Raw genomic sequence first — 14,647 nt, 5'->3', positions numbered from 1 at the left:
GATCCTCGCCCACTCACTCAGCCTGTCCAAATCTCTCTGCAGACCTTCTACGCCCTCCACACGATTCACTTTTCCACTTATCTTTGTGTCGTCTGCAAACTTTGTTACCCTACACTCAGTCCCCTCCTCCAGATCGTCTATATAAATGGTAAATAGTTGAGGCCCCAGTACCGATCCCTACGGCACGCCACTAGTTACCATCTGCCAACCAGAAAAGCACCCATTTATTCCGACTCTCTGCTTCCTGTCGGATAGCCAATCCCCAATCCACGCTAACACCCTACCCCCAACTCCGTGTGACCCAATCTTCTTCAGCAACCTTTTGTGAGGCACCTTATCAAACGCCTTTTGGAAATCCAAAAACACCGCATCCACCGGTTCCCCTCCGTCAACCGCACTAGTGACATCTTCATTAAAATCCAACAAGTTCGTCAAGCACGACTTTCCCCTCATGAATCCATGCTGCGTCTGCTTAATCGAACCATTCTTATCCAGATGGCCTGCTATTTCTTCTTTAATGATGGATTCCAGCATTTAGAAGCTGAATCGGCAAATTCAGCCCTTCGAGCCTGCTTCACTGGGGCTTGTGTGAGATACTCTGCCAGAGAGTTTGGTGCAGACCCCATGGGCCGAATGGCCTCCATCTGCACTGTAGGAACTCTATGATTAAAGGGGCGGCACGGCGGCTCGGTGGTTAGCACTGCTGCCTCACAGCGCCAGGGACCCGGGTTCGATTCCCGGCTTGGGTCACTGTCTGTGTGGAGTTTGCACATTCTCCTCGTGTCTGCGTGGGTTTCCTCTGGGTGCTCCGGTTTCCTCCCACATTCCAAAGATGTGCGGGTTAGGTGCATTGGCCGCGTGAAATTCTCCCAAAATGTATTGATTAGGGGAATTAGAATCAGTGGGATTACAGGGATAAGGCCTGGGTAAGATGCTGTGTCGGAGAGTTAGCAGACTCAATGGGCCGAATGGCCTCCTTCTGCACTGTGGGGATTATATGAAAGATGAGTAACCTTCTATCCTAACCAGGGTGTAGGGAGGGGCACTATAGCTGGACTATGGTGGGGAATAGCCAATCTGGCCTCCTTCCCCTGAAGGCTGACCCTGCTGAAAGTTGTCAGTATTTGGACATTGGGCAAAGCCAAGTTTCACCACGTTGGTATTCCACGGGCATCCAGTCTGTGGGCACTCACCAAGCTCAGACCCTGCGAGAAGAGCTGGCAGGTACTGTAGAGCAAGGATATCAGAGGGAAGCCGGACCCATGAACCATCCAACAGGAAACAAAACCCGACCCATGCAGCAGAGGAGAGGAACATGGGAATTAGGAGCAGAGGTCGGCAAATTCAGCCCTTCGAGCCTGCTCCGCCATTCAATCAGATCATGGCTGATCTCTCCCTGGTCTCAAATCCACCTCCCCACCTGTTCCCCATGTCCCCTTATCCCTTTTGTATTAGAAATATATCCATCTCCTTCCTGAATCCATTCAATGATTCAGACTCCCCCGCGCGATGGGGCAGCGAGTTCCACAAATTCACCACCCTCTGTGAGAAGTAGTTCCTCCTCATCTCAGTTTTAAATCTACCGCCTCTCAACCTATCCCTGTGACCTCGTGTTCTAGATTGGCCCACACGGGGGAAACATTGGGTCTACATTTACTTTATCCATACCTGTTAGAATTTTATAGATCTCGATCAGATCCCTTCTCATCCTTCTAAACTCCAGCGAGTACAAGCCCAAACTGATTAATCTCTCCTCATTCATCAACCCTTTCATCCCTGGGAATCAATCTGGTGAAGCTCCTCTGAACTGCCTCCAATGCCCCCACATCCTCCCTCAAATAAGGAGGCCACAACTGAACACAATATTCTAGGGTGGCACAGTGGTTAGCACGGCGGCCTCACGGCAACCCCAGCACCTCCACTGATTAAGAGACTGTCGCCTACCCAAGGGACCCGGGTTCAATTCCCGGTTTGGGTCGCTGTCTGGGTGGAGTTTGCACGTTCTCCCCATGTCTGCGTGGGTTTCCTCCGGGTGCTCCAGTTTCCTCCCACAGTCCAAAGATGTGTGGGTTAGATTGATTGGCCATGCTAAATTGTCCCTTAGTGACAGGGGGGCTAGCAGGGTAAATAAGTGGGGTTAAGAGGATAGGGTCTGGGTGGGCTTGTGGTCAGTGCAGACTCGATGGGCCAAATGGCCTCCTTCTGCACTGTAGGGATTCTCTGATTCTATGACGTGGTCTCTCCAACACCCTGTACAACTGTGACAACACTTCTCTACTTTAATCCTCCAGTCCTTTGGCAACGAATCCATGTGTGTCAGGTGATGAGACTTTCAGCGACTCAAATCTGTTGGGGATCGGGTAGTTCCACATGGTGAACTTTTACTGAATGCTGAAGGGACCAATCAGTGAGAGGGAGGTTCTACCACAAGCGCCACAGATGAGGTGGTTCTCAGGTGTGGTTACAGAGTGTTGCTTTCGGTGTTGGTGTCTGCTGCCAAGCCACCGTAGCCACTAATCGTCACGGTGGCATACACTGGCCCACAGGTGGTGTCACCATTTCCTCCTGCTGTCAGCGCGCGTTACTAAGGCGAGAGTCAATGTTTGGGGCCTTCCTGTCAGGCTTTGGAGCATCCCTGAAACAGAGCGACTGGTTGTCTGGCTCCAGTGACCTCACCATACAGGAAATCATTGGGTAGGCGACAGTCTCTTAATCGGTGGAGGTGCCGGGGTTGCCCCTGCGGCAGGACGGACATCATATTTGAAAGCTGCGACTTTGAGGGGATGCCGAATTTGGTGATTTTTGTCCTTCCGTGGATGCCTAGAATACTCACAAACAGTTCAGGTGAAAGTTGTGGACTTTCCTTTCTTAATAGCGGATCTATAGATCATCCTGATCTTCTCAGTATGCCAACTGCGAAGAGAGTGTAGGGAACTGAGGGACCCACCCTCAGAGGGGAGTGAATCTGTGGGATTCTTTACTCAGAGGACTGTAGAGACTGAGTTGTTACGTATGTTCAAGGCGGAGATAAGATACTTTTAATCAGTAAGGGAATCAAGGGTTATGGGGATAAGGCAGGAAAATGGAGTGAGGATAGTCACATGAGATCAGCCATGATCTTACTGAATGACGGTGCAGACTCGATGGGCTGAATGGCCTACTTCTGCTCCTACAGATTGCCTGTGCACAATTGTCATGAGTTGGATCGATTTTTGGCCTTGTACCTTTCCAGATATTGGTGTCCAGATCACCAACAACCTGTCCTGGTCCTCCCATGCCGACACTATAGTTAAGAAAGCCCACCAGCCCCTCTACTTTCTCAGAAGACTAAGGAAATTTGGCATATCAGCTACAACTTCACCAACCTCTACCGATGCACCATAGAAAGCATTCTTTCTGGTTGTACCACAGCTTGGTCTGGGGCTCCTGCTCTGCCCAAGATCACAAGGAACTACAAAGGGTCGTGAATTTAAACCAGTCCATCATGCAAACCAGCCTCCCATCCATTGACTCTGTCTACACTTCCCGCTGCTTTGGAAAAGCAGCCAGCATAATTAAGGACCCCACACACCCCGGACATTCTCTCTTCCACCTTCTTCCGTTGGGAAAAAGATACAAAAGTCTGAGGTCACGTACCAACTGACTCAAGAATAGCTTCTTCCCTGCTGCCATCAGACTTTTGAATGGACCTACCTTATATTAAGTTGATCTTTCTCTACACCCTAGCTATGACTGTAACACTACATTCGGCACTCTCTCCTTTCCTTCTCTATGAACGGTATGCTTTGCCTGAATAGTGCGCAAGAAACAATACTTTGCACTGTATGTTAATACACGTGACAATAATAAATCAAATCAAAAATCAAAGATTCTGGGGGAGGATCCTGCAATGATCCTGGCACAGTTGGCTGTAAATTCAATACTCACCCCATTCCCATTTTACACCCACACTCAGGATAAAAATGGCAGACCCAATATTCTGCGGCACTGGGAGAAATGATGCACAAAGTTAAATGTTAGTGTACAAAGATGTGCGGGTTAGGTGGATTGGCTATGCTAAATTGCCCCTTAGTGTCCAAAGATTTGCGGGTTAGGTGGATTGGCTATGCTAAATTGCCCCTTAGTGTCCAAAGATTTGCGGGTTAGGTGGATTGGCCATGCTAAATTGCCCCTTAGTGTCCAAAGATGTGCTGGTTAGGTGGATTGGCCATGCTAAATTGCCCCTTAGTGTCCAAAGATGTGTAGGTTAGGTGGATTGGCCATGCTAAATTGCCCCTTAGTGTCCAAAGATGTGCGGGTTAGGTGGATTGGCCATGCTAAATTGCCCCTTAGTGTCCAAAGATGTGTAGGTTAGGGGGATTGGCCATGCTAAATTGCCCCTTAGTGTCCAAAGATGTGCGGGTTATGTGGATTGGCCATGCTAAATTGCCCCTTAGTGTCCAAAGATGTGTAGGTTAGGTGGATTGGCCATGCTAAATTGCCCCTTAGTGTCCAAAGATGTGTAGGTTAGGTGGATTGGCCATGCTAAATTGCCCCTTGGTGTCCAAAGATGTGCGGGTTAGTTGGATTGGCCATGCTAAATTGCCCCTTAGTGTCCAAAGATGTGCGGGTTAGGTGGATTGGCCATGCTAAATTGCCCCTTGGTGTCCAAAGATGTGCGGGTTAGGTGGATTGGCCATGCTAAATTGCCCCTTAGTGTCCAAAGATGTGCGGGTTAGGTGGATTGGCCATATTAAGTGCAAGGGGTGGCAGGGAATATGGCTGAGGGGAGGGTCTGGGTGGGATGCTCTTTCAGAGAGTCAGTGCTGGTTTGATGGGCTGAATTACCCCTTTCCGTACTGTAGGGGTCCTATGATTGATTGGTTCTATGGCACAGACATTTCCCATTCGTATTGGGCAGGAATTACTGAATGTTTGCCCTGCTGAGTACGAACGGAGAGTTGGAGAAGGGCTGCAATTCTTAAAGGGCTCCATCCTCCAACCTTCTCGCTCCCCCCCCCACACAATCTCTCCCCCCACACACCTCCCATAGCCCTCTCCCTCTGCAAACCTCCCCCTCACAAAGACTTAGCCAAGCTTCTAATATGAATGTCTGTTGGCATTTGTGTGAAGAATGTTTTCTCTTCCTGTGTGTGAACTGTACATTTCTGTGGAATGTAAATGAGTTGATTATTATCGGCCGATTCAACAGAACGCCAACTTTAACTCAGGAATTTACAAGATTACAGAACAGAAAGACATAGGGGCGACAGGAGGGCGTGAGGGGAGGAGAAGAACCAACTTGAAAATCTGCCACTAACGACACAAAGTAACACAGGGACTCTGGAAGCAATACTGTAAAACCCCAGTGATCACCAAATCCAAAATCTATGTGACATTGCGAGTTGGTGCTGAAATGCCCAGCCCATAATATTGCCCGGTTAAGAGGATGTGATGTGCAACAAAGGGGCAGCACGGTGGCACAGTGGTTAGCACTGCTGCCTCACAGTGCCAGGGACCCGGGTTCAATTCCCGGCTTGAGGTCACTGTCTGTGTGGAGTTTGCATGTTCTACCCGTGTCTGCGTGGGTTTCCTCCCACAGTCCAAAGATGTGTAGGTTAGGTGGATTGGCCATGTTAAATGTACGGGGATCGGGCAGAGATGGGATGCTCTTTTGGAGAGTCGGAACAGAATCGATGGCCCGAATGGCCTATTCCTCCACTGTAGGGATTCTCTGGTTCTCAGGCTTGCTAGGACAACACACAGGTGCAAATTCAGAGTGGTCACACCAAATATATCTGCACGCTGTGACCCTCAGCCCCAGCTCTGTGAGTAACATAGAAACAGAAAATAGGAGCAGGAGTAGGCCATTCAGCTTTCGAACCTGCTCCCGCATTTATTGTGATCATGGCTGATCGTCCAACTCAATATCCTGATCCCACCTTCCCCCCATATCCTTTGATTCGCTTCACCTCAAGTGCTCTGTCGAACTGCTTCTTGAAAACATTCAATGTTTTGGCATCAACTGCTTCCTGTGGTAATGAATTCCACAGGCTCACCACTCTTTGGGTGAAGAAATGTCTCCTCATCTCCGTCCTAACTATAGGGGCGGCATGGTAGCACAGTGGTTAGCACTGCTGCTTCACAGCTCCAGGGACCCGGGTTCGATTCCCGGCTCGGGTCACTGTCTGTGTGGAGTTTGCACATTCTCCTCATGTCTGCGTGGGTTTCCTCCGGGTGCTCCGGTTTCCTCCCACAGTCCAAAGATGTGCGGGTTAGGTTGATTGGCCAGGTTAAAAATTGCCCCTTAGAGTCCTGAGATGCGTAGGTTAGAGGGATTAGCAAGTAAATATGTGGGGATGGGGCCTGGGTGGGATTGTGGTCGGTGCAGACTTGATGGGCCGAATGGCCTCCTTCTGCACTGTAGGGTTTCTATGATTTCTATGATCTATGATTTCTAAATAGTCTACCCTGAATCCTCAGACTGTGACCCCTGGTTCTGGACTCCCCCACCATCGGGAACATCCTCCCTGCATCTACCCTGTCTAGTCCTGTTAGAATTTTATAAGTCTCTATGAGACCCCCCCCTCATTCGTCTGAACTCCAGCGAATACAATCCTAACGGACTCAAGCTCTCCTCATACATCAGTCCCGCCATCCCCAGAATCAGCCTGGTAAACCTTCGCTGCACTCCCTCGAGAGCAAGAACATCCTTCCTCAGAAAAGGAGACCAAAACTGCACACAATACTCTAGGTGTGGCCTCACCAAGGCCCTGTATAATTGCAACACATCCCTGCTCCTGTACTCGAAACCTCTCGCAATGAAGGCCAACATATCATCTGCCTTCTTTACCGCCTGCTGTACCTGCATATTTGCCTTCAGTGACTAGTGTACGAGGACACCCAGGTCACATTGCATATTCCCTTCTCTCAATCAATAGCCATTCAGATAATAATCTGCCTTCCTGTTATTGTTACCAAGGTGGACAACCTCATTTATCCACATTATACTGCATCTACCATGCAGATACCCACACACTCAGCCTGTCCAAATCACGCTGAAGCATCTCTGCATCCTCCTCACAGCTCAGCCTCCCACCCAACTTTGTACCATCTACAAATTTGGAGATAATACATTCAGTTCTCTCACTTAAATCATTAATATATAATGAATAGCTGGGGGTCCCAGCACTGATCTCTGCGGTACCCCACTCGTCACTGCCTGCCATTTGGAAAATAAACATTTCTTCCACTGATTTGTTTCCTGTCTGCCAACCAGTTTTCCATCCATCTCAATGCACTACCCCAATCCCATGCGCTTTAATTTTACACACTAATATCTTCTGTGGGACTTTGTCAAAAGCCTTTTGAAAGTCCAGCCTCTTAACTTAGAAGATACTGGGTTCAAAACCCAGACCAGAGACTTGGGCACAGAAATCTGAGGCATACAGAGGGAGGGGGGGGGGGGGGGGGGGTCGCTGCAGTGTTGGAGGTGCTATTTATCAGGTAAGACGTTGAAATGGGACCCTGTTTGCCCTCTCCGGTGTAACGACCTCAGGACACCATTCTGAAGAGGAGCACGGGAGGTCGCCCCACTGTCCGGGCCAATATTCATCCCTCTGTGAACTCGCAACAGGATATCTGGTTGTTGTCACATTGCTGTGTTTGGGAGAATGTAGCGCACACACTGGCTGCCACTTTTTCTCCATTACTGCAGTCCTTAGTCCTCAAAAAATATTTCATTGGCTACACAGTGCTTTCAGATGTATCGAGCTCATGAAAGGTGCTATAGAAATTCACGTCTGTCTCTCTAGCTGACAATAACTCAGATATCCCCTGCATTCAAGGACCATCATCCACCTGCCTAACAAGACCAGCATTCCCACCCAGCTCCCATGGCAACCAGGTCATCAAGATTCCCCTCTCACTGTCTTTACACTGAGCGATGGCTCAAGTTTGGCAAAGTTCAGCCTCTCACCATACTCTGAACCTGCTCACCATCAACCTAACCCGCACAGTTTTGGTGTGGGAGGAAACCGGAGCATCCGGAGGAAACCCACGCAGACACGGGGAGAATGTGCAAACTCCACACAGACAGTGACCCAAGCCGGGAATCGAACCCGGGTCCCTGGCGCTGTGAGGCAGCAGTGCTAACTACTGTGTCACCATGCCACCCAGTGCTGCAGGAACTCTCAGAGAGTCCTCCAACAGCACCTTCCAAACCCACAGCTAATTCGATCGAGAAGAACAAGGGCAGCAGACACATGGGAACACCACCACCTGGAAGTTCCCCTCCAAGCCACTCACCATCCCGACTTGGAAATATATCACCGTTCCTTCACTGTCACTGGGACAAAATCCTGGAATTCCCTCCCTAACAGCACTGTGGGTGTACCTCGACTGCATGGACTGGAGCGATTCAAGGCGGCGGCTCATCACCACCTTCTTAAGGGCAACTTGAGTTGTCATTGACTTCAGGAAGCATAGAGGAGAACATGCCCCTGTCTACATCAACGGGGACGAAGTAGAAAGGGTCGAGAGCTTCAAGTTTTTAGGTGTCCAGATCACCAACAACCTGTCCTGGTCCCCCCATGCTGACACTATAATTAAGAAAGCCCACCAACGCCTCTACTTTCTCAGAAGACTAAGGAAATTTGGCATGTCAGCTACGACTCTCACTAACTTTTACAGATGCACCATAGAAAGCATTCTTTCTGGTTGTATCACAGCTTGGTAATGCTCCTGCTCTGCCCAAGACCGCAAGGTACTACAAAAGATCGTGAATGTAGCCCAATCCATCACGCAAACCAGCCTCCCATCCATTGACTCTGTCTACACTTCCTGCTGCCTCGGCAAAGCAGCTGGCATAATTAAGGACCCCACGCACCCCAGACATTCTCTCTTCCACCTTCTTCCATCGGAAAAAAGATACAAAAGTCTGAGGTCACATACCAACCGACTCAAAACAGCTTCTTCTCTGCTGCTGTCAGACTTTTGAATGAACCTACCTCGCATTAAGTTGGTCTTTCCCTACACCCTAGCTATGACTGTAACACTACATTCTGCACTCTCTCCTTTCCTTCTCTATGAACGGTATGCTTTGTCTGTATAGCGCACAAGAAACAATATTTTTCACTGTATACTAATACATGTGACAATAATAAATCAAATCAAAATCAACTCGGGGCAGACAATAACTGCTTGAGACACACCCACATCCCAAGAGCAAGTAAAGAAATTCCTCCATCTCCACCAAGCCTTTCATTAACTCCCACATTGCTCACTCGCCCATCAATGTTTCTGACCCCTCGCTGGAACGCAGACTGCATTCAGTGAAAGACTGGTTCCATCATCATTGGCAAAATCAGCTCGAGTGCTCCCACATCTTCAATGCCAAAGGCTCCCACTTCAGCGAGGTTAGGGTCCCCACAGAAACCCCCCAAATCCCCCAACTCCATGGCCTGGTTACGGTACTCGCTACAAAGGAGCACGGATATGAAGGGATGTTTCGGCGCTCCCACAATATTCCAACCCCTCCGTCACGCCTCATCATCCTTGCGCAGTCTCACTCCTCACCTCAAGCAACAGCTCTCCCTCGGAGAGCGTCATCTGCCCGTTCTGCTGCCCGTTCCCTGGGAAATGTGCTGGCTTGTCCATTAGCCAGGGAGCCTTGTTCCTCTTCATACTCGCTGCAAACACAAAAGGATCAATTAGAAAAGGAAGATTACAAAACAAATCCAAGTTTCTCCTCTCAGTGAGAAATAGCAGCAGACAAGAAATTGACTGCGGTCACCAAGAGATTTGCTCGAATAAAACATTGGCTTATTCTAAAGGGACAGATTCATAAACCCTGTCCCTTGGTGGTGGACATGATGTGGAGATGCCGGCGTTGGACTGGGGTAAGCACAGTAAGAAGTCTCACAACACCAGGTTAAAGTCCAACAGGTTTATTTGGTAGCAAATACCATAAGCTTTCGGAGCAATGCTCCTTCGTCAGATGGAGTGGTCTCTGTTCTCAAGTCATCGTCAGATGGAGTGGTCTGTGCCCTGTTTGAGAACAGAGACCACTCCATCTGACGAAGGAGCATTGCTCCGAAAGCTTATGGTATTTGCTACCAAATAAACCTGTTGGACTTTAACCTGGTGTTGTGAGACTTCTTACTGTCCTTGGTGGTGGATACAGACCAAGTAAATTCTAACAGTCCATTGATACAATTCCAACCTCGTTCATCCCTTGGTTAATATCTGTGACTCACTGACATCTCAAAAGATTGAAGAAGCTCCATCATATTGAAACATAGAAACTAGAAGCAGGAGGAGGCCATTCGGCCCCTCGAGCCTGCTCCACCATTCATTTTGATCACGGCTGATCATCAAATTCAATGTCCTGAACCCCCACTCCTTCCTCCATATCAAAGAACAAAGAACAGTACAGCACAGGAACAGGCCCTTCGGCCCTCCAAGCCTGTGCTGATCATGATGCCTGCCTAAACTAAAACCATATGCACTTACAGAGTCCCTATCCTTCCATTCCCATCCTATTCATGTCTTTGTCTAGATGCCCCTTAAATGCCGCTATTGTACCCGCTCCCACCACCTCCCCGGGCAGCGCGTTCCAGACATTCACCACCCTCTGTGTAAAAAACTTGCCTTGCACATCTCCTCTAAACTTTTCCCCACGCACCTTAAACTTATGTCCCCGAGTACTTGACTTTCCTACCCTAGGAAAGAGCATCTGACTATCCACTCTGTCCATGCCACTCATAATCTTGTAAACCTCTATCAGGTCACCCCTCAACCTCCGTCGTTCCAGTGAGAACAAACCGAGTTTATCCAACCTCTCCTCATAGCTAATACCCTCCAGACCAGGCAACATCCTGGTAAACCTCTTCTGTACCCTCTCCAAAGCATCCACATCCTTCTGGTAGTGTGGCGACCGGAATTGTACACAATATTCTAAATGAGGCCTAACTAAGATTCTGTACAGCTGCAGCATGACCTGCCAATTTTTATACACAATGCTCGACCGATGAAGGCAAGCATGCCGTATGCTTTCTTGACTACCTTATCCACCTGCGTTGCCACTTTCAGTGATTAGTAGACATGTACGCCCAGATCTCTCTGCCTGTCAATACTTCTAAGGGTTCTACCATTTTCTGTATATTCCTTGATCCCTTTAGCCCCAAGGGCTATATCCAATTTCTTCTTGAAATCAGACAATGTTTTGGCCTCAACTACTTTCTGTTGGAGTGAATTCCACACATTCACCACTCTCTGGATGAAGAAATTTCTCCTCACCTCAGTTCTAAAAGGTTTACCCCTTATCCTCAAACTGTGACCCCTAGTTCTGGACTCCCCCCACCATCGGGAACATTCTTTCTGAACCTACCCTGTCTAACCCTGTTAGAATTTTATAAGTTTCGATGCGATCCCCTCTCACTCTTCTAAACTCCAGTGAATATAATCCTAACCAACTTAGTCTCTCCTCATGTGACAGACCTGCCATCCCAGGAATCAGCCTGGTAAGCCTTCGCTGTGCTCCCTCTATAACAAGGACATCCTTCCTCAGATAAGGACACCAAAACTGCACACAATACTCCAGGTGTGGCCTCACCAACGCCCTGTACAATTGCAGCAAAACATCCCTATCCCTAAACTCGAATCCTCTCGCTATGAAGGCCAACATACCATTTACCTTCTCTACTGCCTGTTGTACCTGCACGCTTACTTTCAGCGAATGATGCACGAGGACACCAAGGTCTCGCTGAGTATCCACCTCTCTCAATTTACACCCATTCAGGTAATAATCTGTCTTCCTATTATTGCTACCAAAGTGGATACCTGACATTTATCCACATTATGCTGCATCTGCCATGCAGATACCCACACACTCAGCCTGTCCAAATCACGCTGAAGCATCTCTGCATCCTCCTCACAGCCCACCCTCCCTTCCCCAGATTCCCTTTATTTACAAGCTTCTCTCCACTTCTAGACTGCTTCAGGTACAGAGTCAGAATCCCGAGTGCCAGTGGCCCTGACCTTCCTCAATATATACACAGGTGGTGGGCAGACAATCATTATCTCAATCAGGGAGCTCATACTCCAAGAGGCCCAGCTCACGGGCCTCGCTGAGGCGATTACGCCATGGTAAATCAGAAACATTCATGAACTATTCTCACAGTTTACGATAGCTCGCTGCTGCTTACACCTCAGCAATTGATGCGAGACTCTCCGTCCACTTTACAAAATTCCTTTGCACTACAGCGTCTGATGTTAAAGCAAATGGATCAAAAGTCTGAATATCTCCACAACACAGGCTCACATCCTCTGATTTGGAGGGAAAACAGTTTGCAGGATACACTGGAAAATCTGGGACACACCTCAGAGATTTTTATTCGTTCATACCGCGAGGTCGAGGCCCAGAATTCATCGCCCACCCCTAATTGCCCCCTTGAGAAGGTGGTGGGTGAATCGCCTTCTTGAACCTGCTGCAGTCCGTGTGATGTAGGTACACCCACAGGGAGGGAGGGAAGTCCTGGATTTTTATCCAGTGACAGTGAAGGAACGGTCGATATGTTTCCAAGTCAGAACGGTGAGTGACTTGGAGGGGAACTCGCGGGTGATGGCGTTCCCAGGTATCTGCTGCCCTTGCCCTTCTAGATAAAAGTGGGCATGGGCTTGGAAGGTGCTGTCTAAGGAACCTTAGCGAGTTGTTGCAGTGCGTCTTGTGGATAGTACACATGGCCACTGAGCGTTGGTGGTGGAGGGAGTGAGTGTTTGTGGATAGGGGGGCCAATCAAGCGAGGCTGCTTTCTCCTGGATGGTGTTGAGCTTCTTGAGTGTTGTTGGAGCCGCACCCATCCAGGCAAGTGGAGAGTATTCCATCACACTCCTGACTTGTGCCTTGTAGATGGTGGACGGGCTTTGGGGAGTCAGGAGGTGAGTTACTCACCGCAGGATTCCCAGCCTCTGACTTGTTCTTGCAACCACAGTTTTTATAATGCTGGGTCCAGTTCAGTTTCTGGTCAATGGAAACCCCCAGGATGGTGATAGTGGGGGATTCAGTGATGTTAACCCCCTGGATGTTGATAGTGGGGGATTCAGTGATGGTAACCCCCAGGATGTTGATCATGGGGGATTCAGTGATGGTAACCCCCAGGGTGTTGACAGTGGGGGATTCAGTGATGGTAACCCCCAGGGTGTTGACAGTGGGGGATTCAGTGATGGTAACCCCCAGGGTGTTGATCATGGGAGATTCAGTGATGGTAATGCCATTGAATGTCAGTGTCTGAGGAGTCGCGAATGGTGCTGAACACTGTGCAATCAGTGAACATCCCCACTTCTGACCTTATGATGGAGGGAAGGTCATTGATGAAGCAGCTGAAGATGGCTGTGCCGAGGACACTCCCTGAGGAACTCCTGCAGAGATGTCCTGGAGCTGAGATGACTGACCCTCCACAACCACAACCATCCTCCATTGTGCTGAGTACGACCCTGACTTTCCCCTGCGACGTACTGACTTCAGTTTTACGAGGGCTCCTTGATGCAACATTTAGTAACGCAAACTCATAGACTTCGTCAGCAACACCAGGGGTATTTATTAAGACGGAAACACAGCACAGAGACTGACAGCAAGCCACCACCTCCCCCCCCCGCCACCCATCCCTACATGTCTTCTGCCTAAGAGAGGACTCCATCCCCTGTGGTGATTACCCACTCTCAGTCCCAATTGGTCCCCCAAGCCAGGTGAACCTCTTATACTGCGCTGCCCTTAAATGGACACTCACCACACCAAATGCTGCAGTGATGTCAAGGTCATTATGTGCATGTGTGCGAGTGAGTGTGTGTGCGTGTGAATACACGCGTGCATGAGTGAGTTTGTATGCACGAGTGTGTGTGCACGAGTGTGTGTGCGCACATGCACGCAAGTGAGTGCGCGCAAGTGAGTGCGTGCATGCGCGAGTGAGCGCGCGCACGCGAGTGTGTGTGTGTGACTGGGTGTGACGTCCTCTCCGATTCTGCAGCCCGTGGGCCCTCAGACAACCTTTGTGCTCCGTGACCCTGTGAGACACAAGGTCAAAGTTTCTTTGAGGATACCTCCACCTTCTCTACCCAGTACCGCAACGTGCCTGCCCCGACTCAGACTGGGCCACATGCGAGGGGGATGAAATCTCAAAACAGGGAAGGGTTTAAAAGCCACAATGTCACTGAGATTATATCGTCGGGCCTTTTTCAAATCTACACGGCAACATCTTCCTCTCCGATTCGGAGGTATCCACGTAGCCATGTCTTGTATGATTGCATCAACCTGCATTGACGTGTCTCTACACATCAGACACAAAGGCAGGACCATTCCACAGAGAGCGATGTAGCAGCAAAACAATGCAGAGGTTTAGCCAATAGTGTTCCCAACCTCTCTCTCTCATGTACAAGACTGCGATGGAATTCGTGAGCCTCGAATCTCACACGACCGCAGAGCTGGAACAGAGCTGCTTCGGAGCAAATTACTACCAAATGAGGTGAACAGTTGTCAACTCAAATACTTTGCATCGCAAACCCCACAGACCCAAAACCAGGGCGGACAAACCTCAGTGTCAACATTTCGCTCCTCAGTCTATCCACATGCAACAACAGCCTGCATTTATATAGCGCCTGTAACCGAATAAAA

The 14,647-nt window shown here is 49.2% G+C and overlaps 1 protein-coding gene across 1 annotated transcript in view; it reads right to left on the bottom strand.

Annotated features, from left to right (window-relative positions):
* Positions 1-12,409, bottom strand: part of LOC144486452 (uncharacterized) — a 59,951-nt gene extending 47,542 nt beyond the window's left edge. Inside the window, 2 exon segments of the mRNA XM_078204481.1 lie at positions 9,556-9,668; positions 12,385-12,409. Coding sequence (XP_078060607.1) covers positions 9,556-9,668; positions 12,385-12,409 — 138 coding nt within the window.
* Positions 12,410-14,647: the final 2,238 nt, after the last annotated feature.

The sequence above is a fragment of the Mustelus asterias genome, unplaced genomic scaffold (genome assembly GCF_964213995.1).
Source record: "Mustelus asterias unplaced genomic scaffold, sMusAst1.hap1.1 HAP1_SCAFFOLD_347, whole genome shotgun sequence".
NCBI classification, from domain to species: Eukaryota; Metazoa; Chordata; class Chondrichthyes; order Carcharhiniformes; family Triakidae; genus Mustelus; species Mustelus asterias.
The sequence above is the reverse complement of the archived record's forward strand: the minus strand, read 5'-3'. Positions and strand labels throughout refer to the sequence as shown.